At 45.9% G+C, this 26,351-nt stretch overlaps 1 protein-coding gene across 6 annotated transcripts in view; it reads left to right on the top strand.

The window, feature by feature from the left end:
• Positions 1-26,351, top strand: part of IL1RAP (interleukin 1 receptor accessory protein) — a 102,465-nt gene that overhangs the window by 35,478 nt on the left and 40,636 nt on the right. For 5 of the 6 annotated variants that reach the window (XM_081007479.1, XM_081007481.1, XM_081007482.1 and 2 more), the window contains 5 exons: positions 3,871-3,938; positions 12,329-12,614; positions 14,200-14,392; positions 18,847-19,012; positions 23,433-23,504. In XM_081007479.1, coding sequence (XP_080863605.1) covers positions 3,872-3,938; positions 12,329-12,614; positions 14,200-14,392; positions 18,847-19,012; positions 23,433-23,504 — 784 coding nt within the window. In that variant the 5' untranslated portion in view covers position 3,871. Of the gene's footprint in view, positions 1-3,870; positions 3,939-5,261; positions 5,364-12,328; positions 12,615-14,199; positions 14,393-18,846; positions 19,013-23,432; positions 23,505-26,351 lie in introns of those variants that run through there. The other variant, XM_081007483.1, reaches the window with a different exon arrangement.

The following is a 26,351-nucleotide window of genomic DNA, read 5'->3' as shown; positions in this document are numbered from 1 at the left end:
AAGGGGTGTCTTCACCCCCATCGTTCTGCCCGGACACTGAGGTCCAGCTCCGAGGGCCTTCTGGCGGTTCCCTCCCTGTGAGAAGTGAGGTTACAGGGAACCAGGCAGATGGGGCTCATCAGCCTGCGAAGGCGGCCCACCTAGGAGAAGGAAAACTCTGATCCTAAACTTCTGCTGCCTTCCAGGATCTGAAGAGGCAGGGAGTTCCAAAGTTCATGCCACACTAATTTCATGCACCCTGACGATGTTTAAACAAATGTGGCTGGCCCCATCATTTCTGATTTGGTATTGAGAAGCAACTCTGGGCAGGATCAATGTCTTGGGTCATTGGATCCTAATTAATTATGGGTTTTTAGGCATCCTATCTGCCAGCTGACCTGTCTACATCGCCAACCCTGGTTTTGCTTTTTTGCTTTGTCTTTGAACACCTTTGGAGGCAGAGGTGCGTACTGCAGCGGAGGCGCTTGACGAAGTTTGCCTGCGCTCCTCTAATTGTTTTCCTTCCTTAATGATCTGGAGGCCCCAGGGGAGAGCCAAGCTCATTAGAACATCTGAAGGCACGCCAGCCGGCAGCAGCGACCACAAGAGAGCTGCTTATTCCAGGAAGGGGGTGCAGGATGTCGAGGGGCTGGTCTGAGCCTTTGGTGGGTCAGGGAGGGGTTGCAGAAAAGGACCCCAATCTCTCTCTCCCTCTCTGCAGGTAGGTAGCCGTGTTGGTCTGCCGTAGTGGAAACAAAATTTAAAAATTCCTTCCAGTAACACCTTAGAGACCAACTAAGTTTGTTCTTGGTATGAGCTTTCGCGTGCATTCACACTTCTTCAGATACTTAAATCATCATCATCTATAGGCCTTTTAAATGGAATTGTTATAGGAATCTGTCTGCACATGTATAAAAGACATGTATATATTTTATCAGCTGCCTTGGAGGCAGGATGTAAATTTCTATCAATAAATCGGTCAGATCCCTATAGCTGTTTCAACGCCTGATAACTTGCCAAAGTGCTTCGTATCTGAAGAAGTGTGCATGCACACAAAAGCTCATACCAATAGCAAACTTAGTTGGTCTCTAAGGTGCTACTGGAAGGAATTTTTAAATTTTGTTTCCTCTCTGCAATTATTCCCGGACAAAACTCACCAACTGCATTACAAAAAAAAGGTAAAGGACCCCTGACAGTTAAGTCCAGTCGCGGACGACTCTGGGGTTGCGGAGCTCATCTCGCTTTATTGGCCGAGGGAGCCGGCATACAGCTTCCGGGTCATGTGGCCAGCAGGACTAAGCCACTTCTGGCGAACCAGAGCACCGCACGGAAACGCCGTTTACCTTCCCGCCAGAGTGGTACCTATTTATCTACTTGGCTGGTGTGCTTTCGAACTGCTAGGTTGGCAGGAGCAGGGATAGAGCAACGGGAGCTCACCCCGTCATGGGGATTCGAACCGCCGACCTTCCGATCGGCAAGCCCTAGGCTCTGTGGTTTAGACCACAGCGCCACCCGCGTCCCTCGCCAACTGGGAATAGCAAGCAAAAGGCGCATGAAAATTGCTGGTAGGGGTCCTTGAATGAATGGCACATTCCAGCTCACGTACATAGCTTTTCCTCGCTTGAATGGCATGGAGGTTTTTCTTTTTCTTTTTTAAAATAATTTTTATTAATTTTCCATTTAAAGATATATAATCACATCATTATTATCCACTTTACCTCTTTGGCTCTTTTGAGCCTATCAACTTCCTTCCCTCCCGCCTCTTGGCTTTCAAAGTTAACCTTTATATCACAGCATCTTATATTTTTTCCAGTTCTAATAAAACTCATCACAAAATACCTCCAAATTTAAATAAATGTAGAAAGGTACAAAAAAATTCTCGTTACAAGTCTTCAGGTAACCCTACTAGTGTTGTTAATTGCTTACAATGATCTTTCAAATATTGTGTAAATTTACTCCAGTCTTTTTGGAATACTTGATCTTGCTGGTTGTGGAGTTTTCCTGGTTTTCCAGTTCCTCAAAGTCCATAATTGTTATTCATGTTTTTATATTGTATTTTATGCTGCTTTTATAATTAAGTGTTTTAAAGTGTTTTAAATTTGTTGTTAGCCACCCTGAACTGGGTTTTTGAACCGGGAAGGGCGGAGTATAAATAAAATTTTTTTATTATTATCATTATTATCATCATCATCTTCTTCATCTGCCCCTCTTCTGTCATTGGTACTTCTTCTTGTTTCCATTTTGGGGCTAAAAGAATTATTGCCGCAGTTGTTGCGTACATGAACAGTCTTTTATCTTTTCTTGGGATGTCTTCGCCTACTATACCCAGTAAAAAGGCTTCTGGTTTCTTTTAACAAAAGTGTTTTTAAACATTTTCTTTAACTCGTTATATATCGTTTCCCAGAAAGCCTTTAAGTGACATGGAGGTTTTTCTCCCTCTCCACTAGAACCCGCATAGTTAACCTGTGGAACTCCCTCCCACAGGAGGTGGTCACCAAACTAGATGGCTTTAAAAGAAGACTAGGCAAATTTATGGAGTAGGAGAGGGCTGTCAATGGCTACTGGCCGCGATGGTTGTGCTCTGCACCTCCACATTTAGAGGCAACAGTGCTTCTGAATCTCATGTAACCTATAACCTCTGGGTATATAAATTTGATAAATGAAATACAGTAAATGAAAACAAAATGAAAGTTTTTGGAAACCACAGGAGGGGAGAGTGTAGCTGTTGCTCTCGAATCCTGCTTGCTGGTTTCCCACAGGCATCTGTAATAATAATAATAATAATATAATAATAATAATAATAATAATAATAATAATAATAATAATAATAATAATTTGTTATTTATACCCCGCGCATCTGGCTGGACTTCCCCAGCCTCTCTGGGCGGCTTCCAACAAAATATTAAAATACAGTAATGCATCAAGCATTAAAAACGTCCCTAAACAGGGCTGCCTTCAGATGTCTTCTAAAAGTCTGGTAGTTGTTGTTCTCTTTGACATCTGGTGGGAGGGCGTTCCACAGGGCGTTCCATTACCAAGAAGGCCCCCTGCCTGGTTCCCTGCGACCTCATTTCTTGGAATGAGGGAACCGCCAGAGGACCCTCGGCGCTGGACCTCAGTGTCTGGGTGGAACGATGGGGGTGTAGACGCTCCTTCAGGTCTACTGTGAGAAGAGGATGCCAGACTAGATGGACTATGGGCCTGATCCAGCAGCCTCTTCTGACCTTCTTATGCAACCATCATTATCACTTGAGGCTCAGGTGGCCTCTGTGGCTAGAAGTGCCTTTTATCAGCTTTGGATGGAGTCTCAGCTGTGGCCCTGCCTGGGCAGGGATTTTCTGTTTGAACTGTTTTTAATTATGATTTTTAAATTGTCGGCACCTGTTTCTTGGGTCAGGCACCTGCCCGCCTTGCCTTTAGACTACCCCAGGTGCATTGATGCTGCTCTATAAATACACTATTTTAAAAAGCCAATGGGGGCGTGTTGTAGTGTTATATTTATTATAATTATTGCTATGTTTTAAAAGAGATGGTATATAGCAGGCATCCCCAAACTCGGCCCTCCAGCTGTTTTGGGACTACAATCCCCATCATCCCTGACCACTGGTCCCGTTAGCTAGGGATGATGGGAGTTGTAGTCCCAAAACAGCTAGAGGGCTGAGTTTGGGGATGCCTGGTATATAGCTTTTAACTCCATCAGTGCTGAATTGTATTTTAATGATTGGTTTTTCTATGTTTTTAGTGGTTCTTATTTTTATGTGTCAGCTGCCTTGAGTCCTGTCAGGGGGAAAGGTGGGTTATAAGTATAAGTACATCATCATCATCAACAACAACAACAAAATAGCCGAAATAACCATTCTGTCCCCTGTGGTTGTTTTTCTGTCCCTGCAGGATGAAGGTCCGCTGCCTCCTGCTGGTAGCTCTTTGGCTCTGCGCCCTTGACCTTGGCAGCCCCTCTGGTGAGTGACCCCATCCCACTTTGGCCTTGGGCAGGAAGCTACAGGTGGAGCTTCCCTGGAAAATGCAAAATAAGTATCTGGCAGGCATGTCCAACCAGTCATTCACGATCTGCCGGTCGATTGCATGGCGTCCATGGCTGATCCTGGTTGATCGCGGGGTCCTTTTTTTTGCTTCAATTTTTTTTAATTGGTTTTCACAACATTATAAACAAACAAACACATATGTCAAACGAACATAAATCATAGCCTTATTGAAAATTACACTTATTAAAATTGTTAAGTGACTTCCTCGCTTCCCCCTTGCTTGAATTTCATTGCATGTCCTTTTAACGGTTTTCCAAATCACAGTTCTTATAAAACTTAACTTAAACATTAACATCCTTAGATCTTCACATTATGAAATTAAACATATTAATTCATCACTTAACATAAATAAAATCCTAAGCCAATGAAGTATCTGCAAGCTGTTTTCAGTTAATTTAACTTAACATATTTAACTAAATAATCATTAAATTTAATCCACTCTTCCTGATACTCCTCCTCCTACTGGTCGCGGACTCTTCCAGTTAGGTTGGCTAGATATCAACCAGGTTGATATCTACCCCCCCCCCCAAAAAGAAGCTCAACAGCTTTGCCGCCCCCCCCAAAAAAAGCTCACAACTATGCCTCCCCCAACCTTGTCTCCCCAGCTTTGACAATGAGTAGATCACAGCCAGTATTTTTATACTGTGAGTAGATCGCAGTCTCTTGGGAGTTGGACATGCCTGGCATCTGGGATCCCAAGAGCTGCTCCTCTGAGCATGGACAGAGGCAAAGGACCCAGGCTGTCCCATGGTGATGCAGAGAAGCACCCCCTGTTGGGAAACTGTGTATGTGCAGCTACTCACACAGAGTCAATTAAGGTTTGGCAGACAGCCAGAAGGCAATCTGAAGGAGTAAGTCTGCCTGGTGATAACAGAGACATGGATACAGCTCCCTGACTGGTCAAGCTCTCTCAAGGGAGTGATAATTAATGGCCTACTAACTGGAATGTGTTAGTTCAGGGTTCAGAGGTTCAGTGGTTCAGTGTGTCAGTGAGTGTAGGAGTTGTGAGTCGTGTCACAGAGAGCTAGCAAAAGATCTGAGTTCTGTTCCTGTAAATAGTCCACTGTATATAATAAACACCTAACTACAAGTTCCTGGTTCCTGCTTCGTCTATCCTGTCTGCAGCCAAGTCGCCAATTGTTTCCGTGGATTCTGTGTTTGCTCTACTAGGTCTGGCTAAGGTCCTGCAACTAGTCAGAAAGTTGCGAAACACCAAATAGGTTTTTCCAATACCCCCCTCCTGTTGCCAAAGGCCATGAGGGCGCTGAGTGTGCAAACGTAAAGCCCAGGACGGAAGCCGAGTGCCTAACTGAGAGATGCAGCCCCCTCAATTCCCACAAGGTGAGGCTGCCCCCTCCTCTTTTGCAAAGCGGGGCGGTGGTTCGGGGCTTTGTTGGCCAAGGGCTCCCTTGAGGGAAGCAGATGAGCCCAGAGCAGAGCGAGATGAACATGTTGGCATGCAATTAGCCAGAGCCGCTGACAGGCCCATTTGTCACAGTCAGGAGGAATCAACTCTGGGGATTCCCAGGCCTTGAGTGATTCTGGCTTCCTACTGATGGGTCTCTGGGAGTCCAAGAGAAATGGACTTATCCTCTCTCAACGATACTCTTTGCTTTCCTCATGGCCTGATAATCTTTGGCTGTTTTGCTGCAGCTTGGATTAGGGATGGCAGGTCCTGTCAATTTTGGGTCTCTTCGTTTCTCAAGTTTCCGGTCCTAAATTCATTCATTCTCCACATTTCGCAACAATTTGCAATTGGGGGGGGGGGGGACACATTGGCATTTTAGTGCGAATTTTTCTTTGTTAAACATATATTTGCATGTGGTCTTGACTAATGTATTTGCAAGCAATTTCTGTATGTATGTTATTTCTATGATTATCTTCATTTCTGTGCACACTTCCCCCCAAAATGTGCATTATTAAAATGCTGTTTAGGAAACTGCATTGCAAAATTCAGATAAGTGTGAAATTCTAAGGATAGAATCATAAAACTGTAGAGTTAGAAGGGACAACCAAGGGTTCAGTGCCCTGCAATGCAAGGTTCGGGTAGGTAGCCGTGTTGGTCTGACACAGTCGAAATAAATAAATAAATAATAAAAAAATGTCCAGTAGCACCTTAGAGACCAACTAAGTTTGTTCTGGGTATTAGCTTTCATGTGAGTGAAGAAGTGTTGTCCATCCATTCTGAAGGAAATCAGCCCTGAGTGCTCATGAAGGGCCATGAAGAGGCGGACACGACTAAACAACAAAATGTGAACAATTCCTTTCTTTTATCTGTCTTGAATCTTCCAACCTTCAGCTGCATTGGACGTCCACGAATTCTGGTGTTATGAGAGAGGGAGGGAAACTTTTCAATAGCCACTTCCTCCATGCCATGTTTCATTTTATAAACTTCTATCACATCGCCTCTGACACAACTTTTCTCTTTAAGAAAACTCCCAAATGCTGCAACTTTTCTTCATACGTAAGGGAGTCACTCCGTCCTCCTGGATCAATTTGGTTGCCTTTTTCAGAACCTTTTCCAGCTCTGCAATATCCTTTTGGATGTGGGGCAACCATAATTGTACCCATCTGCGTTTCCACATCGAGAGATTCTGAAGAGTGTCATAAAGCTTGCATAACGCGTGGAGTCCTTGCACACTTTGAGCAATGTTAAACTTTCAGGATGGCGAAAGTGTAAGAATGAATGAATTTTCCTTCCTGCTCCTTCACGGTTTCCTGAGTGGGGAGTGGATGGGTGCTTTGATCTTTCCTGCTATACAATGAGCTCCATCTGCCTTGCGTATGATTCATCCTTTCATTAGGAATCGGAAATGATTGCAGAGAAGAATGCAAGAAGCTGCCTAGGATGATGTCAGACCTCATATTATGTCAGTCACCCAGTGACTGGCAGCTGCAACTCTTCAGCATGGTCTCGGGCAGAGGGGTGCCTCTCCCCTCCCTTGCTTCCTTTTGTTGTTTAGTCATGTCCGCCTCTTCATGACCCCCTGGACCAGAGCATGCCAGGCACTCCTGTCTTCCACTGCCTCCCGCAGTTTGGTCAAACTCATGCTGGTAGCTTCGAGAACACTGTCCAACCATCTCGTCCTCTGTCGTCCCCTTCTCCTTGTGCCCTCCATCTTTCCCAACATCAGGGTCTTTTCCAGGGAGTCTTCTCTTCTCATGAGGTGGCCAAAGTCTTGGAGCCTCAGCTTCAGGATCTGTCCTTCCAGTGAGCACTCAGGGCTGATTTCCTTCAGATTGGAGAGGTTGGATCTTCTTGCAGTCCACGGGACTCTCAAGAGTCTCCTCCAGCACCAGAATTCAAAAGCATCAATTCTTCGGCGATCAGCCTTCTTTATGGTCCAGCTCTCACTTCCATACATCACCACTGGGAAAACCAGAGCTTTAACTATATGGACCTTTGTTGGCAAGGTGATATCTGTCTACTGCCCTTATTAATGTGAAATCTGCCCAAGGTGGTGGTTACTGTTAGCCAACTTGGACGTGCAAGAGTTCAGAGGAAGGTGGGACGGCTAAAGATACATCTGTCAGAATCAGTCATCTCTTTGAGGGCTGCGCGTCACCTCGACTTCATACATTGCTGAGTCATGGAGCCCATTTCCTTCCTTCCTTCCTTCCTCCCTGGGCAGGCGGCCACAATGGTTAAACACCCGCTCTGTGTTAACGGAAAACGCAGCCAGATTTCTCCTTGGCGCTGGGCCAAGGCCAGCTCCAAGCCAACGGGAGCTTTTCTGCCTCTTTGCTCGAGATTAAAGAGGTTGCTACAAGCGGACTCCTCACATCTGCAACTCCTTTCTTTTTAAATTGAGAGCGCTGGGATTCTTGTGAGGCCGAGCTCTAGGAATTTGGGGAAAGTCTAGCTATAATGTATGTTTTATTGGGTTGGTGGGTTTTGTGTGTAAGTGTTCTGATACTATACAAAGCGATATGTTCTTCTTCTTCTTCTTTGGCGATCCCTCGTAGCTGAGTAAGATTGTCTTCCATAAATACGGTTTTTACAATGAGTCTGTAAGTGAGTGTGGAGGCCAATTCTGGATCCACACATCCTTCCACAGTGGGGACATTGGTTTCCGGGTGGGAGTTGATCACGGTGTGGATTTGCCAAGCGTGCCTTCCTCCTAGCACTTTCCCCGTTCGCATCCTGAGTAGAACGTAACGCACGACTGCACGTCTGCGTGTGCGCAGGTTGTTTTCCGCTGCTTCCGCGCATGCGCACGATGTCATTTTGAGCGTCTACACATGCGCGAGTGGCGAAATCCGAAAGTAACACGCTCCATTACTTCCGGGTCACCACAGAGCGCAACTGGGAAATACTTAACATGAAGCTACTTTAACCCAAGGTATGACTGTATTATTATTATTATTATATCTCCTCTCAGTCTTGCACGCGCAGATGCGGGTTGTGTTTGCTTCAGGATGCGAACAGGGCTCCGGAACGGATCCCATTCACATCCAGAGGTACCACTGTACATATGTGAGTAGATTAAAATATACCTAATTGCTACAGACTTCCCTTTGCTATATATAAATGCAACGCAAGTAGAAATGTTCTATTAGAAATTTTTATAAATTCCCCTATACCCCCCTCTCCCCTTCACCCATGTGTGATCTCAATATTTTTTTTTTAACTTCTTCCATCTTCTTGTTGTAGTTTAATAATTATTCAATTGATTCTTTTATTATTTCCTTGCTTACCCCTCACGTTTTACACATTATCTATTAATATTCCAGTTCTGGAACCATATTTTTTATATATTCCTTCACTCCATCCCACTCTTTAATTATTCTCTGATTTGAATGGCCTCTAATGAATGCCGTCAAAAAATGTATTCCTTTACGCAACAGCAGCGGCCAGAATATTGATCGCAAAGAATTGGAAGGGGGAGAAAAGACCATCATTATTAGAATGGCAAAGCAAGCTCTGTGAGTTTGTGGAAATGGCAAAATTGATTGTCGGAAACATTTTCATTGGATCATAAAAGTTGGAGGGGACCACAAGGGTCATCTAGTCCAACCCCCTGCAACGCCGGAATCTTTTGCCCAATGTGGGGCTTGAACCCCTGACTCTGAGGTTAAGAGTCTCATGCTCTAATGACTGAACTATCCCTCTTTGTGCATTTTATTCTTAGAAATAAATAAAATTCTGATGCGAAAGTTGCTGTAGGCTGACCGTATCTCTCTTTTGTGACTTGAGTATGCAAGGATTGAACTGCCAAGGGCCCATCTCATCTAGATTTGAATGAAAATAGAAGAGTGTAGGATTATACATGGTGTGACGAAAGCAAGCAGAAAAATGTGTGTGTCCCCCTGTAGGAGTGCAAATATCCAGAGTGTGGGGTCAGGTGGGATTACTATGAGGAATTATAAAATATGCATCAAGTCGTTGTGTCCACTATGAATGCATTGTGTTGACTGGGTTTGATACGTTGACAATAATTTCTGATCAAATCCCACAACCCTCTGCATCTCTGGCCATTTCCTCTACTGCCCATTTCTCTTGCTTGACAAGTCACGTACACAGCCCAGTTGTTTAGCCAGGCAGGCATCCTGGGCCATCAAAGACAGTGAGCAAGTTTCTTTAATGTAGCTTTTCTGATATGTTAATCTTAGGATGTTAATCTTAGGGCCAGGAAACAGATCTCACCTGGTGATCGCTGTCCTCCTGGCCATCCTTCTTATCATGTGTATTGCTTGTTTATGACCTCAGGGGTTGCCAAATGCACTCCTTTGTAGTTCTGTTTTATTTACCCCATGCTTAATTAGTTTTGGTAGTTTAACTTTGTCCCCACGTGGGGTTTGTTGAAATGCTCAGAAGAAATCTGATTGGTTCTTACGAACGCTCTGTAAAAAGCTCTTTTGTGAGTAGAACGACCTGGGCCAGGGGCTGGAGGGACAGAGATTATTATACGCAGCCTTCCCAGAGTCTTGCTGGTTCAAGCCTCTGTGTGTATTCTTATTAATCAGAGTTCAATCCTTCCTTTACTTTGGGAACGCCTCATCCCCCTTTCTTATAACTGTAGAATTTGTGGGCATCCACAACAAAACACCCAACAGTTGGGAGATTCAGGACAGAGTCAAGAACCGCACGGACTTTATTTTCCATAACGGGCATGATTCTATGCTTCTCTGAATCCTGCTTCCTTCCTCCCATTTGGTAACAAGATTAGACCCTTCGCTATTCTGAACTGGGAGCTCCGTGAATGGCATTGTGCCCCAGATCCAAACCTCTGCAAGATAAGACTTATTAACATGTAAATTGAGAATCCCGGGAGGGAGAGACAGGCTGGACGAATACATAAATATGCTCCCTGAGTGTGACAGACAACATTCGGCCACGGTAAATTAGACGTGGAATTAAATCTACACACGCGCAACAGTTGCCAGCGACTGCTGCCGGACGTCTTGCCGGATCTCGGAACGATTCCTGCTGTTCCACAGGGTCCAAACCCGCGATCCGACTTCATGTTGATTTCTGGGAGATGTTTGGACAAAGTCCTTCACCCAAAGGCTCTTGCGTATGAATATAGCAATCTGGGGATGCTAGATTATTTTGCAGACTGGAAAATAATAATAATAATAATAATAATAATAATAATAATAATATTTTATTATTTATACCCCACCCATTATTATTATTTATACCCTGCCCATTTCCCCAGCCACTCTGGGCGGCTTCCAACAAAACACTAAAATACAATAACCTATTAAACATTAAAAGCTTCCCTAAAATTGGTTTAGCAGTGCAAATCTGAGAATGGGGCAGTTATAAGGATAGAGGGAAATAAGAATTGCATTTCTGCCCAGGAAAGTGTACAGAATCTTTTCTGACCTGTGTCTTTTTTGATCATTTTGTTTCCTCCCCCGGACATATGGCCGTTTTATACCCCTCAGCAAGTGGCCTATTCTCTGTACCACTTGGCTTAAACCATTTTGATTTTGCAATGGGTAAGGTGTTTGAGCCCTCTCCCTCAGTGCCATTCCTGCACTTACATAGTCGATAAATTAAATGCATTTTTATAAAATCATTTTGTTTAATAAAATTTGCACACTGGTGGATTGCTTAAGAAAAAAGTGTCAAAGCGCCTTAGAGTAAGCAAAAGCAATAAGCTCAAGGAGAAAAAATACAACAGTATTTTACATATTTTCCTGTAGGACTAATTGCAGACATTAACAGTTGTCAACAGTTTGACTATACCCTTTGAGTCAACCACCCATCTCCTAAAACCCCACCCCACCCTCCCACTATATATATAGGTCTGGTGACTTCTGTTTCAGTGTACCTGAAGAAGTGTGCATGCACACGAAAGCTTAGACCCAGAACAAACTTAGTTGGTCTCTAAGGTGCTACTGGACAATTTTTTAAATTTTATTTATTTATTTCGACTGCATCAGACCAACACGGCTACTGCAATTTATTTCAACAGTATTTTAAAACATCCTAAAGTTAAAATACAAAAACTGATTAGCATTAGTTGGTTGAGCGTGAGATTCTTAGTCTCAAGGTCGTGGATTTGAGCCCCTTGTTGGGCAAAAGATTCTTGTGTTGCATCGGGTTGGACTAGATGACCCTCATGGTCCCTTTCAACTCTAAAATTCTATGATTCTATACTTCAGCTTTCTAAGCATGTAAAGGGCAAGAAAGAACCCTGCACCCAGTCATCTTCATGGAATGGTCCTGAATATTGCATAATAAAAAATTTTATATATATATATATATATATATATATATATATATATACACACACACACACACACACACACATATATATATATACATATATATATATATACATATATATATATATATAGGTTTTTATTGTTAAAATAATTCAGCATTAATACACACATATTGCGAATATACAAGCATACAAACATACATTTCATACAATCCTTAAAAATGTTCAAACATACCTACACTCAATCCCACAAATAATTCCTTTTCCCATCACCATCCACCGCCCCTCACCCCACCTTTGTGTCAGACTTCCAATCTACTCAATTGCAGTTTCTTTCCACTTCTTTTACTTTCTTTCACACACCTTTAACCTAATTTCATGCTTCTTTTTCTATTACACATTGTTATCCATCTTATTTAGTATTCCAGTATTTAAAACGGAACTTGTTTATTCCAATAGGAGTTCTGATTTTTCGATATGGTTTTGCAAGTATCCTTTAAAAAAATTATATTTTTATCCCAGCAATTTGGCAAGCAGCATTCTTTCCCCGTTTACCTTCATTACAACCCTGTGAGGCAGGTTAAGCCGAGTGCCGGTGACTGCAAATTTGTCTCCCTGCCCCCCTAGAGCGCTGCGACGACTGGGGCGTGGACACCATGAAGCACAAGCCTGTCTACAATGGGGAGCCGGCCAAAATCAAGTGTCCTCTCTTTGAAGCCTTCCTGAAGTACAACTACAGCACCGCCCACTCCGCGGGCCTCACCCTGATCTGGTACTGGATTGGGCGAGGCCAGGACATCGAGGAGCCCATCAATTTCCGCCTCCCCGACAACCACATCAGCAAGGAGAAGGACACCCTCTGGTTCCGCCCCGCTCTGCTCAACGACACCGGGAACTACACCTGCATGCTCAGGTAAGGAAGCCAATAGAGAGGGGGCCATGCTTGTAGGGAGGGGTTTTAAGGTTGGAAGAACGAGGGTGTTTGGGTCATCCGATCATCTGTCTTGCCCTTTTCCATGATTGTTTAGAAAATTCTTACAGCCGCTTTGTGTTCTGCTTGAGAGGAAATTGTCGTTTAGTCGTGTCCGCCTCTTCGTGACCCCCTGGACCAGAGCACGCCAGGCCCTCCTGTCTTCCACTGCCTCCCGCAGTTTGGTTAAACTCATGTTCGTAGCTTTGAGAACACTGTCCCACCATCTCGTCCTCTGCCGTCCCCTTCTCCTTGTGCCCTCCATCTTTCCCAACATCAGGGTCTTTTCCTGGGAGTCTTCTCTTCTCAGGAGGTGGCCAAAGTCTTGGAGCCTCAGCTTCAGGATCTGTCCTTCCAGTGAGCACTCAGGGCTGATTTCCTTCAGAATGGAGAGGTTTGATCTTCTTGCAGTCCATGGGACTCTCAAGAGTCTCCTCCAGCACCAGAATTCAAAAGCATCCATTCTTTGGCGACCAGCCTTCTTGATGGTCCAGCTCTCAGTTCCATACATCACTACTGGGAAAACCATAGCTTTAACTATACGGAACTTGGTTGGCAAGGTGATGTCTCTGCTTTTTAAGATGCTGTCTAGGTTTGTCATTGCTTTTCTCCCAAGAAGCAGGCGTCTTTTAATTTCGTGGCTGCTGTCACCATCTGCAGTGATCATGGAGCCCAAGAAAGTAGAATCCCTCACTGCCTTCATTTCTTCCCCTTCTATTTGCCAGGAGGTGATGGGCCCAGACGGGAGGAATAGTGGCAGATATAAATATGAAGAAGCAAACAAATATTTATTGGTTTATTTATCTTGCAGATTACTTTGTATTTCAAGGAATCTCCACGCTGTTTACAAATCTCAGTAAATACACACACACACACACACACACACACACACACACACACAGAGAGAGAGAGTATATGTACATATGTATCTGTATGTGTATATATATGTGTGTGTTTGTGCATATATATATATATATATATATATATATACTGTATGTGATAATGAGTACAAATTCCACATTCAGTAGAGCTGCTGCTGCAAATAATCATAACTATACATTTTTAGCAACTTAATTGCAGTGATAAATCTCTGAGAAAAAATGCACATAAAATAAGCGAAAGTAAATTGCATGCAGGAGAAAAGTACATCAAGGTAGAATGCCAGGATAAAATATAATTATAATATAGGTCTAAAATGAAAATTGCCAACAGAAAGAAAGCTCTCATGAGTCAAATTGGGAATTCACGAATTATTCTTTCAACCACCTTCTCTCTTTGCACCCACCACACCCCATGGGTTGGACCAAATGACCCTTTGGGTCTCTTCCAATGCTACAGTTTTTTAAAATTCTATCTCATCACTGCATCCTCTCAGTTCCCACTTCAATAAAACATTAAAATGTTCAACAGTTACATGCAAGAAAGATATTCGGGTGACCGGTGAGTCCTTTTGTATTTTGAGTGTGAACCTTCCCTTTTAACCTTGTGGTCGAAACCTTGAAATCTATTTTTTCTCCTTTCCATGCAGAAACACCACCTACTGCAGCAAAGTGGCTTTCCCGCTGGACGTCGTTGACAAAGACCCCGGTTCCTGCGTCAGCCAGGCCATCAGGCCGGAAGAAGTCCTCATGTACCTGGACTACACGAACAAGAACCTCACCTGCCCAGATGTGGAAGGGTTTTATCCAGCCGGGACCAAACCAAAGGTCTGGTGGTATATGGTAAGCTCTGAAGCCCAGGGCTGGAGGCTTCATTTTGCAGAGGGTTTTGATTGTATGCATTTGCAAGTTTATGAAGCTCTGCACAAGCGAATTGGCAAGGCAGCTGCAGCAATGGCTCGCTTGTGCAAAAGGGTCTGGGAGAATGTGATGCTAACATCCAATACCAAGATGAAGGTGTATCAGGCCTGCACGTTGAGCACGCTGATTTATGGAAGTGAGTCATGGGCAACTCACAGCTTCCAGGAGTGACGCCTCAATGCCTTCCGCATGGACTGTGTCACGAGGATTTTGGGAATCTGATGGCAGAGCAGAATTCCAAACAAACATTCCCAGCATGCTTGCACTTCTGTCTCAGTGACGTCTAGGTACGGTAAAGGTAAAGGACCCCTGGATGGTTAAGTCCAGTCAAAGGCGACTATGGGGTTGCGGCGCTCATCTCGCTTTATTGGCCGAGGGAGCCGGCGTTTGTCCACAGACACCTTTCCTGGTTATGTGGCCAGCAGGACTAAACCGCTTCTGGTGCAACAGGACACCGTGACGGAAACCAGAGTGCACGGAAACGTCGTCTACCTTCCCGCCATAGTGATACCTATTTATCTACTCGCACTGGTGTGCTTTTGAACTGCTAGGTTGGCAGGAGCTGGGACAGAGCAGCGGGAACTCACCTCTTTGTGGGGATTTGAACCACCGACCGTCCGATCGGCAAGCCCAAAAGGCTCAGTGGTTTAGACCACAGCACCACCTGTGTTCCTACATAGTGACGTCTTGCTGACTTGGTCACGTCCACAGAATGGAAGTTGGCAAGATCCTCAAGGACCAAGTCCTCTATGGGGAGCTGGCTCCAGGCACCAGATCTGTTGGCGGATGAAACATGCCCACAAACATGACCTGAAGGTTAAACGTGCCCACAAACATGATCTGAAGGTTGGAAGCATCAACCTGCCAGGTGGGAATTCTCTTGCAGACAATCACAGTGCATGGAGACAGACAGTCCGCAGAGGTGACCAGAGGAGGAATGTTTGCAGATTTATGTCTTCCTCCGTCCAGCCATTTCCCCTGCGTATACTCTGAGGAATAACGACCTAGGCAGGAAAATTAGCAGAGATGCAGCAGTCTTGCCTTCGTGTAAGAGCAGAGGGAGTGAAATAGTCCAGAGACGGCTTTCTCTAGCTAAAAGCATTTATTTACCAGCAGTAAATCCGCCATCCAAACATTCAGACATCCTCTCCGTGCTAAGAGCACGCTCAGTCTAAAACCGAAAGCAAATCACAGAACAAAGACCTGTGACGAACAGAACAGCGTCTTGTAGATGCTCCTCCCCCCAGAGCAGAACACAAGAAGGTTAATCCTATAACCACCATACTCTACAGAATGTCTATTGGGAGGAGCACAGAGAGAAGAAACATCATCTGCATCAGCATAACTGCACGTCTTCTGCCCCAGCTGCAACAAAACATGTCTCTCCTATATCGGTCTCTACAGCCACAGCAGACGCTGCAATTTTCCAGCAGTTTGACTTTACTCCTTCATTTTCTCTCGAGACAGACAGATGCCAACTCACAATCACAGGCAATTGAAGCCGTGCTCAAGTTACTTGTGATGTTGCTGGGCTGTTCACAGTACTGCTAAAAGCCATGTTTCAGTTTTGCTCTACATCAGTGGTTCCCAAACCATTTTGGGACACTGCCCCCTTGGTTACATAAACTCATTCCCAGAGCCCCTGACCCTATAGGAATCATAGAATTCTTATAGTGTTGGCAGGGACCACAAGAGTCATCTAGTTCCACTCTCGGCAAGGCAGGAATCCTTTAGCCAGTGTGGGACTCGAATCCACAACCCTGAGATTGAGTCTCATGCTCTATGGATTGAGCATTTTTCAGAATAGTGGTTTTCACGACCATCTAAGGAAGATAGTAACCCAACAAAACTCAAAGCAGTAACAATTAATTGCACATTTGTTCAAAATCCAATTAAAACTATTTCGTCTAATTGAGTGAACAAAATTGAGGGACTTGATCCTGTGATCCCAGGCATTTACTCATAATTGGATATCGTGTGACAACTCGGAATCCTACATACAAACATGTCTGACCCAAGGAAATTGCTTTGAAAGTGATAAGAGCAGTAAAACTTCAAATGCAAAGCGAGGAATGTGTTTCGCTCCAGGCTCTTGCCTGGTCAGTTGCAAGTAAGCCATTCATGCACTTGGAAGGGGCCACAACCCCTTTGTCCCCCAGCGGTTCTGCGAGGCAAGAAGCAGGTGGTGTGCTTTTCTCCCCCTGCTACTTCCAGAGACCCCCCCCACTTTGTATCCTATTTTAGGGGCTCTCTAATGACCTTTGTGGATCACGAAATACATTCCAGGTTTTGCAATCCACTCTGGAGTTTGGGAGGGGTTCCAAACTTCATGCAATTCTGCAGTTCCCTTATCTATTCCAAAACGACCCTTGTCTATAGCTCATTGAGTAGCAGAAGTGGATTAAAGCTTGAAAAAAAGAGCAGAAAAAAATATTCTTAAATGAGGATCAGGTGCAGTAGTCACTTATGTTTCAGCATTCTGCAGGTGGAATTTTGTTAGATACAGTTTTGAATCCCGGCGAATTGAGAGCTTTGCTCATCCTTCGCTCTGTGGGTCAGCTTCTGAGGGGAGGGCATTCTCCCCACCCCCCACCTCCCTGAGACCAAATACTCTTCACACTCAGATGCCCTCTCTGTGGAAATGCAATTCATGGCTCCAGCAGCGGAGCTGGAAGACTCCTGTCCCTTTGATCAATACCCCTTTTCTTCTGGGCTAAGAGCAATCGCCTTTATTTGGCTTCAGGAGCTGGTCCATTAAAATTCAGATCCCGACCGTCAATTAGCAAAATGAAACCGAACCCTCTCTGGAAATAATTTTTTTGCAGATGGTAGATTGCTCGTCCCCGCTAATAAGACTTCGTCAGAAATGGTATATTGCCACTGTCTCCCCTTGCCATGTGGAGGTGGACGTGATCTGGAAAGGGGCCACAGAGGAATAATTGCTGCAAAATTGTGGATTGCCAACCTTCTGTGATCGGGAAGATGGTTCACCTGAGCTATTCCCTTCCTCCCTTCTTGACTCCCTTCAAAGGAACCATAAAAAGAGGTATGGCACATGAAGGAAGTGGCTTAGCTCAGCTGCCAAACTCAGAAGCCTCGGATTTTTACCGCACAGCAACTCTGTTTCTGCCTCCCTGCCATCGTGCCATTTGAGAATATGTTGGGCACCTTGACAAGGGACGCTTTCTCTCCTCTAGTCCCTTAACACTAGAACTCCTGGACATGCAATGAACCTCAGAAGACTCCGAGAAGATGAAAGAAAATCCTTCACAGAGTGTGCAGTTAAACTGTGGAACTCCATCCTGCAGGAACGCAGTGTTGACGACCAACAAAAATGGCTTTGAAAGAGGATTTGACAAATTTGTGGATGAGTCTAAGGTTATTGAAGCCTACTGGCCCTGATGGATTTGCTCTGCCTCCACAGTTCTTCACAGTTCTCTGAATTTTGCAGTGCAGTGCTCCAACCAGAAATATATTTTAAAATGGTTTTTTGGGGGGGGAAAGGGTGTGTATGCAAAATTATATGGAAGTGCATGTTTGCCAAAATGCATTATACTACTTGCCAAAGAAAACCCCACATGTTTAGAGCAATGTCCACCAAAATGCTTCAAACTTTAGTGAGGTCTTTTATTTTTTTCTAATTGCAAAAAAATTGCAATGTGAAGATGTGAGGAACGGAATCTAAGATTGGGAGAAGAGGAATGAAAATAGATTCCTGTCCATTCCTATGTGCAGTGAAAAACCCACATGTGTGATTGTCACATCTGGTGATTCCCATCTGGAGTTGCAGATTAATTTTAGCGTGTGCCTTTTCCTGTTCTTGCTCATTTCAAAAGGCGGAGAGAAATTCTCAGGAAATCACAATTACAGAGTATGCAAAGAACATAGCAAGCATGAGAACGTAAGAAGAGTCCTTCTGGATCAGGCCCATGGCCCATCTAGTCCCAATCTTGCTGTGTCTGAATTGTTGGTTGTTGTTTAGTCGTTTAGTCGTGTCCGCCTCTTCGTGACCCCCTGGACCAGAGCACGCCAGGCACTCCTGTCTTCCACTGCCTCCCGCACTTTGGTCAAACATCTGGTTGGGTAACATCAGGAAAGGATGCTGAACTAGATGGACCATTGGCCAGATCCGTCACACTCTTCTTATATTCTTAGTTTTCGTAGTTTTGGTGGCAAAATGTTACAAATGGAGATGACAGCTTCTGAAATGGTGAGTTTCCGGCTAGGGGCTGCCCGGTCTTGAGCGAGCGCTGCTTCCGGGTCCTGGGTTCCAACCTTCCTCTTCTCGGAGGATGTCCATCTTGTGTGCTTAGCAGATGTGCCTCTTCTGCCTGCAGAGGCTGTGAGTGAATGTGCCTTATCCCCATTTCCTGCAGAACTGCAGACTCATGGATAATTTCAACGAGCGATACCCCCGAGGCATCAACCTGACCTTTGGCTTCGTCCGTGAGGCGTACCAGGCCGACTACACCTGTGTCGTGAGCTACAAGGAGAACGGCCGGGATTTCAACCTCACACGGACTTTGAGGGTCAAGGTGGTAGGTAAGGAGAATCGAGGGACAAGGGGAGGCAGGGGGCATCAATTGAGGTATTATTGATGTGCATCTGGTTTCTAGCTCATAAAGCTCTGGACGACTCATGCCCAAGCTATCACATTTCCCCATATGAACCTGCCTGGGCTCTGAGATCTTCAGGGGGAGCCCCTTCTCTCAGCCCTGCCACCCTCACAGGGATGCTTGGTGAGAACATGGTGAGAGGGCCTTCTTGGTGGTGGCAGCTCCCAGGCAACTTTGGAACTCCCTGCCTAGGGAAGTTAATTATTGTTGTTGTTTTTATTTATTTATTTATTTATTTATACCCCACCCATCTGGCAGGGTTTCTCCAGCTGCTCTGGGCGGCTTCCAATGGAATATTAAAATACAAGAACCTATTAAACATTAAAAAAGGGCTGCCTTCAGATGTCTTCTAAATGTTTGGTAGTTGTTTTTCTCTTTGACATCTGGTGGGAGGGTGTTCCACAGGGCAGGCGCCACCACCGAGAAGGCCCTCTGCCTGGTTCCCTGTAACTTCACTTCTCGCAGGGAAGGAACTGCCAGAAGGCCTTCAGAGCTGGACCTCAGTGTCCAGGCAGAACAATGGGGGTGGAGACGCTCCTTCAGGTCTACTGGGCTGAGGCCGTTTAGGGCTTTCAAGGTCAGCAGCAACACTTTGAATTGTGCTTGGAAACATACTGGGAGCCAATGTAGGTCTTTCAAGACCGGTGTTATGTGGTCCCAGCGGCCGCTCCCAGTCCCCAGTCTAGCTGCCGCATTCCGGATTACTTGTAGTTTCCGGGTCACCTTCAAAGGTAGCCCCACGAAGAGCACATTGCAGTAGTCCATGTGGGAGATAACTAGAGCATGCACCACTCTGGTAAGACAGTCTGTGGGCAGGGAGGGTCTCATCCTGCATACTAGATGGAGCTGGTAGACAGCTGCCCTGGACACAGAATTGACCTGCGCCTGTGGAGGGCGTTCCACAGGGCAGGTGCCACTACCGAGAAGGCCCTCTGCCTGGTTCCCTGTAACTTGGCTTCTCACAGCGAGGGAACTGCCAGAAGGCCCTCGACGCTGGACCTCAGTTAGGCTGGTTCCCTCCTTGCTGTCCTCCCTTCTGGGAACTGACTCATTTTGTCACCTACCCATCCCTTAGTTAACCTAGATTGTAAATTCCTCAGGATAGGGATCCCCCCAGATCAAGGGAAGTCATAGTCCCGCTCTATTCTGCCTTGCTCAGACCACACCCGGAGTCCAGTGTCCAGTTCTGGGTGCCACAATGTAAGAAGGATGTTGACAAGCTGGAACGCGTGCAAAGGAGGGCAACTGAGATGATCAAGGGTCTAGAAACCAAGCCTGATGAGGAACGGTTGAAGGAGCTGGGTATGTTTCACCTGGAGAAGAGGAGACACACAGGAGATATAGCTAAAGAATTCTCCCATGGAAGATGCAGCAAGCTTATTTTCTCCTGCTCTGGAGGGGAGGCCTCGAACCCATGGCTTCAGGTTACAAGAAAGGAGATTCCGACTAAACTTCAGGGGGAACTTTCTGGTGGTAAGAGCTGTTTGACAGTGGAACAAACTCCCCCAGGAAGTTGTGGACTTTCATTCACTGGAGGTTTTTAAGCAGAGGTGGGATGGCCATGTGTCATGGACTCTTTCGTTGTGATTCCTGCATTGCAGGGGGTTGGTCTAGATGGCACTTGGGGTCCCTTTCAGCTCTATAATTCTGTGATTCTAAAGCAACAGACCCAGTGATACCACTATCCGAATAAATACTGTCACTGGCAAGAACAAAGAAGAGGTGTTGTGGTTGCCCTGAGATTTCTTGTAAGAGCCACAGGAGGTTCTTTCAGGGCACCTCGAAAATGGCTTTTGGAAAAACAAGACAAAAGCAGAAAGCATTGCTTAAAAAAAAAAGTTTCCTAAGAAAATAACCCACATTTTGAGCTGCTGGGGTGGGATTTGTGTCCTGGTGTCCTCTCTTGGAAGCACCTTCTCCCTCCTCCACTGCCCCCTCAGCTCAAGAGTGCTTTGCTCTGTCACGAGGAGAGCAGGCTTGTCAAATCCATGTCATTACAAATATCTGCTTCATCCAAGCCCTGAAGCATGACAGGATGCTTAAAAACACCTGCGCTTTGCAGAGGTTGCAATTTTTGGAGAGTGAGCCGGGCCAGGTTCGAAAACTTCCATGATAATGGAGGGAAAGCATTATGGGCTATATCTGGTGCGGCACTAACTTCTTCCACCGCTGCAGGAATTTAAGCACTTTCCTCCTGCTTCCCAGATCTGTTCTGGAGGATTCAGGGGAACCCCAAGAAGAGATTTGGGGGGTGTACATGGTGGGGAGAAGAGGGGATTTTCCCATGCACAGCCACAAATCCTTGCGCTGACGAGATATTTGGATATTTCATAGAATTGTAGAGTTGGAAGGAACCCGAGGGACAACAGCAGAGCTAGCGACTCGGGCGCCCGGAGCAGCACACATGCTGTGCACCCGGGGGGGGTGATTGGCGCCCATTGGGGGCGATTGGCGTGGCAATTGGCACCCATTAGGGCGATTGGTGTGACGATCGGCGTCCAGGGGGGCGATCGGCACGGTGATCAGCACCCAAAAGGGATTTTGTCACCCCTCATGGATGCCACCCAGGACACCCCACCCCACCGCCCCCCTTCCTATGCCCCTGCCAAGGGACACCTACCGTATTTGTCGCTCCATAAGACGCACGTTTTTCCTCCTAAAAAGTAAGGGGAAATCTCTGTGCATCTTATGGAGCAAATGTGTGGTCCCTGGCAGCGGCGGAGCTGGGGACTTTGGTTCCTGGAGCAACGGGGCCTGGCACGTCGCTCGGGCAAGCATCCCCCGCCCGTGCGAGGGGGTGGGGAGAGGAGAGGCAGGGGAAGAGGGCTTTAGAACACTCTTCAGAGTTCCCTGCGTCCAAGGGGCTCTGTGACTTGCATGAGAGCAGCCAGGAGCCAGTGCGGAGGGGGATCTTTCTCCCTTGCGCGCTCTGTCAAATTGGGACAGGGAGCTTTTTTCTTGCTTTCTTCCTCTAAAAACTAGGTGCATCTTATGGTCAGGTGCTTCTTACAGAGCAAAAAATACGCTAGTTGAACCCCCTGCAGTGCCTGAGTTGCAGCTGAAGAATCCAACCTCTGCTCAACAACCTCCACAGAAGGAGAGTCCACCTCCTTCCAAGGGAATCCGTTCCACTGTGGAGCAGTTCTTGCCCTCAGAAAGTTCATTCAGATGTTACAGGATGCTGGGAGACGTGAGCCTGCCTCAGGCAGTTCTTAAAGGCACACGTGTTTTCTGAGTTACTGCCTGCCAGAGCCATTCATGTTGGGCTGATGCCTGAGTGTACCTCAGAGACAGCCCTGAGGCTCGAGGCTGGAGGGCCTAGCGATTGTTCCCTTGGGGCACAGAATCCAGCCTTTGCTCCAAGCAGTTTCTTCAAGGTCTGCAGAAACTCAAGAAGTACAGTTTAATTTTCCCACGAATAAACCCTTGGCAAACAAACTTTCCCCTTTGTTCCATCCCATTCTACGACTCAGGCCCCAAACACTTGAGAAGCTGCCTCCTTCCCTATGGACCTTCTTGAGATTGATGGAAGGGGCCCTCTAGGTAGCACTCAGAGGTTTGGGGTGAAGGTGCCCCAGGGGAGAGGGCTTTCTCCGTGGCAGCCCCAAATCTGTGGGACTTCCTCTCCACAGAGGCGCCTTCATTGCATGGCTTCCAGAAGATGCTGAAGACCTGACTTCTGACCATAGCTGTCAACCGTCCCTTATTTGGCGGGAAAGTCCCTTATCCCAGCACTGTGTCCGGCTGCTGTCCCTTATTGATGACGTCCCTTAAATTTCCCGGGTTTCAAAGGAAGCAGCTCCTCTCCCTCCCTCCCTCCCTGCTGGCCAGGGAGGAGGGAGGCTCCACCTGTGTTGCTTGGCTGCGTTGCTTACCCAATAAGGAGTCTAAGAACGACCTGGGGGTGGAGCTTGCATGCCTTGTGCCGATCAAATCGGCCGCGTTGCCTGGGGACTCGCCTTTGCTCAGCGCTTCCCAGCGGAGAGGGGACGGTGGTTTTCCTTGCTGCATCCCCTTTGCCGGGTTGCTGCGCTGTGGGAACCACCGCTTGAGGCTTTGTTTGGCTGCTGGCTGGGCTTTCTGCCTTTGGCTCGGAGGGGCTCAGAAGTTGAACATACCTGTGCTTGGAAAATCCCTTATTTTGGCTGCTGATCCCTTATTTTTGAGGCTGCTGGTCCCTTATTTTCAAATCTGTAAGTTGACAGCTATGCTTCTAACATAGGATCTGCATGTTTTCAGGACCCACCATTTGCTTGCTTTATTTATTTTAAATATTGTTTTTTGATGCCGTAACCTTCCCTAGGCTGAAGGGCAAGTAAATAATCACGATCCTATTCTGTCGGCAGGGCCTCCAGACAAGGCAACGGTTCCGACGATCATCTCTCCAAATAAGCAAGTCGGTTATGAACTCACACCAGGTAAGGTCTGCCAGTAGCTGCCCGTCCTCTCAGTTCAAAATCTGCCAATTGAAATGTGTGTCTTCTGCATGTTTGAAACAAGGTGTTGACTGTGGAGAAGCTTTCAAATCGTGAAATTAAGTGACTTCTAGCTGTACAGGTTTTAAAGTTATATATAGATCAAGATTAAGGATTAGGATGAAAAAGGTTAAAAGAATGGAAAATTGGTTTTTAATAGGCAAAAATTTAATGTTATATTATATTAAGATTAAGGATTGGGATTAAAAAGGAGGGAAAGGAATTGCTGGACAAACAAACTGAATTGGAATACAAAAGAGGAAGGTATGAGGAAGTCAGGGAAATAAGTAAATGTAAAAGAAGTTATGAAAAGACGGAATTGTTTTTGACTGTTTTTTTTTCTTTTTTTTCCTTTTTGTATTTTGTATTTTGTATTTTCTATTGTGTATCTTTCTTTCTTTTTCAAATTTTTCTTGTTTATTAATATGATTTTATTTTTTCTGAAACTTTAATAAATATTAATTTTTTTTAAAAAAGAGAAGCTTTCAAATTGCTTCTGGCTTGACTGCGCAGCTTAGGAAGCCGCCTTGGACGGAGTCAGGCATTAGAATCGTAAAATGATTCTACAGTTGATTCCCCTCTGCAGAGTGGAAGGTGAAGTGAAGGTGGAGCCACCACATTGGAGGAAAAATTCCAGCCGGGTGATGGGGTCCCATGGTGTCAAACTCCTCAGTGTGGCCCTGGGGGGCCATGACATTCACTCTGTGTGATCTGCTTTGTGGCTGCAGTCAGTGATTTCATCTCAGCTGAGGCGACGGTTCCCCAGCTGTGATTTCAGCTCGTGGAAGCTAGCTGGTGCATAATAATAATAATAATAATAATAATAATAATAATAATAATAATATATTATTTATACCCTACCCATCTGGCTGGGTTTCCCCAGCCACTCTGGGCGGCTTCCAACTGAATATTAAAAACAATACTGCGTCAGACATTAAAAACTTCCCTAAACAGGGCCGCCTTCAGTTGTCTTTTAAAAGTAAAATCGTTGTTTATTGCCTTGACATCTGCTGGGAGGGTGTTCCACAGGGCAGGTGCTGCTACTGAGAAGGCCCTCTGCCTGGTTCCCTGTAACCTCACTTCTCACAAGGAGGGAAGCGCAAGAAGGCCCTCGGCGCTGGACCTCAGTGTCCGGGCTGAACGATGGGGGTGGAGATGCTCCTTCAGGTATACAGGACCAAGGCCGTTTAGGGCTTTCAAGGTCAGCACCAACACTTTGAATTGTGCTCGGAAATGTACTGGGAGCCAATGAAGATTTTTCAGGACCGGTGTTATATGGTATTGGCGGCCACTCCCCGTAACCAGTCTAGCTGCTGCATTCTGGATTACAGTGGTACCTCTGTACTTAATTTACTTTGTACTTACTCTGTACTAAGTACTTAATTCGTTCTGGAGGTCCCTTCTTAACCTGAAACTGTTCTTAACCTGAAGCACCACTTTAGCTAATGGGGCCTCCTGCTGCTGCAGCGCCACCGGAGCACGATTTCTGTTCTCATCCTGAAGCAAAGTTCTTAACCCGAGGTACTATTTCTGGGTTAGCGGAGTCTGTAACCTGAAGTGAATGTAACCCGAGGTACCACTGTAATTCAGTTTCCGAGTCACCTTCAAAGGTAGCCCCATGTAGAGCGCATTGCAGTAGTCCAAGTGGAAGATAACCTAGCCTAGCATCCCAGCTTCATCACCAGTAAGGTGTAGTTGGGTTGCCATGAGGCAAGACACAGAGACAACAGCAAGAACCTTTATTGAACTGCATAACTGGGAAACAGGGGCAGAGCAACTGCTTACATCAGTGATGGCCAAACTTGGCCCTCCAGCTGTTTTGGGACTACAACTCCCATCATCCCTAGCTAACAGGACCAGTGGTCAGGGATGATGGGAATTGTAGTCCCAAAACAGATGGAGTGCCAAGATTGGCCATCACTGGCTTATATACACTCCTGAAATCCTGGGCCACTCCCACTCCCAATGTGATTGGCTGTCTAAACTTCCAAGCTGCGAATCAGGGCTCAAGAGTTCAGTGGGGCCAATGGCAGAGGCCCAAATCCTGAAATGTTCTGTGACTGGGCATCATGTATCGAATCAGAGCACAGGAGCTCAGAATCCTTAGTCCAGACGGGACCCCTGAGGGTCCTGGAGTCCAGCCCCCTTGCAATGTTGGAACCTCAGGTGCAATGGAGGATGGAGCAACAAATCTAAATGTTACCTTTACACAGTGGGCTCGTTTCTCCTCCCTAAAAGTGTATGGATGTTGTGGGTAACAGGAGAGGATCTATTGATTACTATTATCCTTCCTAACTTGCGCTAGCAAGCGTCTTCATATAGCAGAGTGCATTCCCCTATTACACAGCAGGAAGTTGGTTGCAGACTCGTTAGACTCTCTTAAGATAATAAGTAATTCAGTCTGGCTTGCCCAGATTGGGATATGTTCTACTATCCCTGGTAAGACCCCTGTGATCCCTCCTAAAAGAATAAAGACACAACAGTCTTATTCATAGGTGACAAAATGCATCTCTGGGTTATTTGTGGGGCATAGGAATTAGTTCATTTCCCCCAAAAAAAATATAGTCCGGCTCCCCACAAGGTCTGAGGGATGGTGGACCGGCCTACGGTTGCAAAAGGTTGCTGAGCTCTGATCTAGGGCAACTCAGGTCTGCTTCTACCCTGCGGCAGACAAATCCGCCCAGATCCGCCCAGATCATTGGCCCAGTCCAGTTTGGGACCTGGGGTTTGTCCAGAAAGGACGCACACAGCCCTAATGGCTGCTATTGAATGCTCTTCATATTAGTGCAT

The sequence above is a fragment of the Podarcis pityusensis genome (assembly GCF_964106645.2).
Source record: "Podarcis pityusensis genome assembly, chromosome: 5".
Classification (NCBI taxonomy): domain Eukaryota; kingdom Metazoa; phylum Chordata; class Lepidosauria; order Squamata; family Lacertidae; genus Podarcis; species Podarcis pityusensis.
This window is presented reverse-complemented; position numbering and strand designations above follow the sequence as displayed.